The 6,370-nt window shown below is 39.5% G+C and overlaps 1 protein-coding gene across 1 annotated transcript in view; it reads right to left on the reverse strand.

Moving 5' to 3' along the window:
- The window catches only part of FAM161A (FAM161 centrosomal protein A), a 43,712-nt gene extending 37,574 nt beyond the window's left edge, over positions 1 to 6,138 (reverse strand). The window contains exon 1 of the mRNA XM_053709317.1: positions 6,004 to 6,138. Within this exon, the coding sequence (XP_053565292.1) occupies positions 6,004 to 6,138 (135 nt within the window). The remainder of the gene's footprint in view (positions 1 to 6,003) is intronic.
- Between the last annotated feature and the right edge of the window lie 232 nt (positions 6,139 to 6,370).

Consider the following 6,370-nt stretch of genomic DNA (forward strand, 5'->3'; position numbering starts at 1 on the left):
AAACTGATAAGCCAGTAAGGAGCAGGCATACACACGTATGCTGCAATTACTGTACATGTTCCTATTTGGAGTGACACAGGGGTGTTCCTAAAGATTGATTTTGACTCGGTTTAAACACATAATAAATTAGTGTATTTTATTTTTTCCACTAGATCACTGGTTTTGAAACCTGTCCTCAGGCCTCCCCAACAGGCCAGGTTTTTAGTATTACCTTGGATGAGAGCAGGTAAAATAACCATGTTTACTAATCAGAATCTGTGATGGAATAAAACAAACACACAGAAGGGCTCCTCCTAGTGTAATAAAGTACAGATGGTGTACAAATATGTGATAACAGATGTTACACCATCTGTACTTTATTACACTAGGAGGCGCCCTTCTGTGCATTTGTTTTATACCATCACAGATTCCAGTAAACCTCTTCTATTTGGGAAGGAGCTGCCGTGAATTCAAGAATAAAAGCAAGTCCAAATGGACAACACTTTTGTCAGTGATTGATTCACCTATGGACTGATAAGTTATATCATTTTGTATATTTTATCACACTATATATACACTATATTTTTGTTGTATTTTGTAATCTGTTGACATTATAGGAGTGATCTAGCACTATATATATTCTGTGTATATTAGCGCCCCCTTGAGTGGTGACAGAGTATTGTCATCAGGTTGGTTACATGTTTACTAATCAGCTGATAATTTTACCTGTGCTCTAGTTCACATATCCTCAAAATGGGGCCTGTTAGGAAGGCCTGAGGACAGGTTTGAAAACCAGTGCACTAGATTGTACCTTTAAGTATGGACCCCTTTCTCACCAATACCTTGGAATATCCATATCCATTACTACTGAAGTGAACAAAAAAAAAAAATAATAATTTGAGGATGTGCCTTCTTGGAACAAGCTATAATATTAATATAAGATAAGATATTCTAATATATGATCTAAGATACTACATAATGATTTGGCCACTATACCACTTGGCTGAACATCTCCAACATTAAAGTGAAGGAATATTAAAGGGACACTCAAGTCAAAATTAATCTTTAATGATTCAGATAGAGCAGGCAATTTAAACAACTTTCCAATTTACTTCCATTAACATGGATGTGCACAGTCTTTTTATTTTTATACTTTGAGTTACTGAGCAAGTGCAAGAATTCATAAAATATAAGTATATGCATTTGTGATTGGCTGTTGGCTGTCACATGATACAGGAGGAGTGGAAATAGACATAACTGACATTTGTCAGAAAAAAATCTACTACTTATTTGCATTTCAGACTAAGTGCTATTGCATTGTCTTTTTATTATGTATTTGTTGATTCTGCAAATCAGCTGTATTTACTGGTCCTTTAACCTTTTAAAGCCGTTATGCCGTTCTATTCCGTCATAATTAGACTGGGCTTTAAAGCCGTTATGACGGAATAGAACGTCATAGCTAACGGCTGTCCTGAAGCATTCTGTGCTGTCAGGATTTGTTCGCAGTCTGGAGGGCGTTCCGAGGGTTGTAGGGACGCCCCCCAGATGCGATCCAATAATTGAAATCTCGCCATCGTGTGCACGATCGCGTGGTTTCAATTTGTCTACATTGGAACAGTTGTTCTGATGTAGGCACTTTAGCCCTGACACGAAAGGGTTAATAACATTACATTCACTTCTGTATGCAAAACCTTACTTCCAAATTAAAGAGCAAAGACATTCAATGTCCTGGCACTACTTTTTACTGCAGAGCTTTCCAAACTTTTCATGTTGGTGACACACTTTGTAGACCTACATCATTTCATGACACAGTAATTCAGTTGTACTAGCAAACAGGAGGTTAAACTAACTTGTTTTAATAGGTACGGAGACATACATAAATTATATAATAACAAAATGTATTTACAAGTAACAGTATGTATGTGCAAGAATTAAAAAAAGTTTAATAACACCAATAGCTACTTACTATATTAATGGGATGTATGAGGTTGATGGGATGAAAACAGTTTCTGAATATTTGGTGTAACATTAGATAAAGACACTCGCATTTCATCATCAAGCATTTTTAAGCTTCCACTTCCTATCCATATATCAAGAGCAGGAGCAGCAATGCACTACTGGGAGCTAGCTGCAAAAAACCCCACTGACTTCTGACTTCAGCTCAGCGTTTAAGCTGCTACCCTCAGAGCTCTGTGAGTCCGACTGACTACTGCCCGCGCTGCAAACACACTGCTGTCCCACTCACTGGCTACACTTGCAGTCACGAGCCAATTAAGGAGACTACACGTGCAGTCAGAAGCCAATGTGCCGCCAAATCCGCCAATGGTAATAGTTTCAGTTCCCACTGAGCTGTGCCAATTGGTTAAGATGATCTGTGACCCACTAGGTATCAATCACGTGTTAACCATGTGATATGCGTAGCAGGCAGGTGGAAAGTCAGAAACCAAAAAACAATTTAAAAAAAAAAAAAAAATTTAAAAAAATTTGTGCTGAAGCAGGGACACACCTACACACTGCTGCCGACACACTAGTGTGTCCCGACACACAGTTTGGAAAGCACTGTTTTACTGGCTGACAAATTTTTTTTTACATTTTCAGCAATCTTCTTTAGCTTCTAATTCTATTTAAATTAGAAATTGACCTATTCCTTTTTCAAAGAGTTATATGCCTATCGGAATGTTATATTCTTGTTTTATTAAAGGGCAAGTCAACCTAAAAAATGTTATTACATATTTAGATAATGTATTTAACAATGTTGACAGCAAACTGTAGGCCAATTATGCTCTAAATATAGTTTGCAAGTAAAGCCACTTGCTATTTCACCTCGGGCAATTTTGAAATGGCCACCTGACCCCTCCTGTCCTGACGTCACCCTCCAGCTCCACTGAGTGTTCCAAGTCCATCCTGCTCGTTCCTCTGTTTCGCTCATTCGCAATGCGCCGGTTTTGGAGTCAGGAAGAAAACAAACTGCTCAGTACCATAGCGGTTGTTCTATGCGGCGCACCAGTGTCCAACAGTAGTTGGAGTGGTAATTGAAGTAATCAGAAGTACAGCGGTCCCACAGTAGTTCTTACAACTCCAACTGCTGTGGGACCGCTGTGCTTCTGATGACTTCTATTACCACATTGCTGCTGACAGCCGCAGGGTTGACCCCAGACTGAGGATCACCTGGTAGTCACTGGAATGGTAGACTTCAGCTGTCAGCCAGCATGTTATATTCAAGGTCTACTTTTATCTGGATACTGATGTCAGACTAAATAGGAAAACACTCATTGTAGTTCAACAAGATTTGTAGGTATCAGTAACGAATAATTGCATCTTCATACACCAATGTAACAGATTGCACGTTATAGCAAAGCGATCAGAGCATACAGTGTTAAGCGGTTGCAGGGCTTTGCAAAAATGGACTAGCCTTTTGGGTTTACTAAAGGAGTTACATTGCATTCAATTTAAAACTGGAGTGGTGCTGTTATATCTGCACATGCCTACACCAGAGATCAAAAGATGCTTTACTGGAGCCAGAAGAGATCTGCTATATCTGCTTTGCTATAACGTGCAATCTGTTACATTGGTGTATGAAGGTGCAATTATAAGTTAATGTTACCTACAAAACTTGTTGAACTACAATGAGCGTTTTTCTATTTAGTCTGACAACAGTATCCAGATAAAAGCAGACCTTGAATATAACTTGCTGGCTGACAGCCAAAGACTACCATTCCAGTGACTACCAGGTGATCCTCAGCCTGGGGTCAACCCTGCAGCTGTCAGCAACAATGTGGTAATAGAAGTCCTCAGAAGCACAGCGGTCCCACAGCAGTTGGAGTTGTAAGAACTACTGTGGGACCGCTGTACTTCTGATTACTTCAATTACCACTCCAACTGCTGTGGGACACTGGTGCACCGCATAGAACAACCGCTATGGTACTGAGCAGTTTGTTTTCTTCCTGACTCCAAAACCGGCGCATGCGCGAAACAGAGGAACAAGCAGGATGGACTTGGAACACTCAGTGGAGCTTGAGGGTGACGTCAGGACAGGAGGGGTCAGGCGGCCATTTCAAAACGGCCCGAGGTGAAATAGTAAATGGTTTTACTTGCAAACTATATTTAGAGCATAATTGGCCTACAGTTTGCTGTCAACATCGTTAAATACATTATCTAAATATGTAATAATAATTTTTAGGTTGACTTGCCCTTTAAGAAAAGGTTGTGTTTTTCATATAATGCATTACCTTGATAAACATTTTACCCAGTTAATAGGCTGAAAGGTATAACAGATGGCATTAGCTTTGTAATGACAGTTAGGAACAGATGTTGGTATCAGTGCAACAATACAAGAAAATCCTCATGGAGGTGTTCACTAATTGTTACAATGCTACCTTGTAGTAAAGTGCATATCATCAAGGGTGTTTGGACACCCTAGGGTGCCAAATATCCTAAGTGGGGGGAGTCAAAGTATAACTCACAATGAAAAAATTCCCAAAACTATAGTTTTCTAAACACTCTTGACTTTTAAAGTTTTTCAAAACGATAAGTATAAAATGCTATACAAACACACACACATATATATATATATATATATATATATATATATATATATTGTATGCAAACACGCTGAGTAGCTCACAGTATTTTTATTTTAAAACAAATATATTGGGCAAAGGTGTAGTTTAGCATCCCAAATGCGGAAAATACCACACCCCACTGAGGGGGGGACGAGACCATGGATAGGTTCCCAGCGGTGGTTGCGGTGCCCGGGGCAGGTATTGGAACAGATTGCTCTTTTCCAATATCGTTCCCGGGCGCTGCAACCACCGCTGGAAACCTATCCATGCCACTAAATAGGCTTACCATAATTTTTAGAGGTGAAACTGGGACCACCTGGTGCGGTGCCAGTGGGGGTGTGGTCAGGAGCGTGGTCAAGGGGGCGTGGCAATTACCGGTCCTTTTAAAGTAGTAGCTTTTATGTGTGTAATGTTTCGTGGATACTCTACCCTTCCTCAGTCAAACAAGTGAATCACACAGTTTAAATAGACCATAACATCACCCCCTAGTGAAAAAGGCACCATTATGTTGTCATGGCAAATAAATCATTAATCTAAATCTCAGATTCTAAATAATGCCAAACATCAAGCATAATTATCACTTTATCAATTTCACAATTTAATATCTGCAGTGTAATATGTGTTTTATGTGTCTAATTAAGGAACAGAGCCAAATACTGATAAGGCATAAATACAACATTGAAAGTAAAAAAGAAACACGTACCCACTAAAGCTGTTTAAGAGGCTACTCTATACCATAATGCAGGAAGATTATAGCCAAAATGCTATCCTGCATGAAGTAAAGCAAGATCCAGGCCAAAAATCCTGCCAGTCTGTACTTCCTAGTCATACCCATATGATTCTCCTAAAGGTGTCACCAGGGGTTGGGGGGGGGGTTAAATTCTTAGAAAAATAAACCAAGTAGTACTACAAAATTAAAAAAAACCTATGCTGCTCACTCAGCCTGTATTACTAAATGTAAACTTTGAAGGACACGAACGTTAAGCTAAGCAGGGCTGTATGTAACAAAGTACCAGCATCAAACTATGCTGGAGAGCCACAGCCCAGTCATTTTGAATAATATGTCTGGGTTTCAGGTGGTCTGAAACCCGGACACATGTCAAACAAGTGAATCACACAGTTTAAATAGACCATAAAAAAACTAATCCCAGTGCATGAAGGTGTTAACGCTCAGAAGATTAGAAGGAATTAACTAACAAGGAATTTACAACATGCATTAAACAGATTACATTAAATTGAGTGCTAGGTGTGTTGTGGCACTATTAGAAATACTTATAAAAATAAATACTACATAGTAAATTAAATTATCGCATACACAAGTGCACATATCTTGCTTGTATCAATGTTAAGACCAAGATTCTAACACTCAACACAAGAAACCCAGCAATTTGACATAAATAAAGTTATATTTGCTTAACCCTTCCACCACTTTTCTATTTCCACGTCTGAACCTAGAGGTTACCGGCTGTGTAGAGCGGGGCTGCTTCCTCTCTTCTTCCTGCCGCTCATACAGGGTAATAGGTGCTCGGGTGCGCGGATTTACTGGGGGCTGGATACATGAGGATGTGAGCACAGACTCTCGGTGCGATACCGCCATGTTCGCTTAGAATTCATCAGTAACTCTCCTGTTGCTGAGCAACCGCTGACGCTATGGGAGCTGCTAAGGTACAAACCTAACCCAACGCAAAGCCGATTGCTTATCTGTATTGAAGGTTCGGGAATTTGCATATTGTACTTTTCTTTAGTTTGAATGCGTTTGAAAAACTACAGAGACTATTAATGATAAACAAATATTAATACACGTGTATACACTCAAAATAATGTCACCT

This window comes from Bombina bombina, chromosome 4 (genome assembly GCF_027579735.1).
Source record: "Bombina bombina isolate aBomBom1 chromosome 4, aBomBom1.pri, whole genome shotgun sequence".
NCBI lineage: Eukaryota > Metazoa > Chordata > Amphibia > Anura > Bombinatoridae > Bombina > Bombina bombina.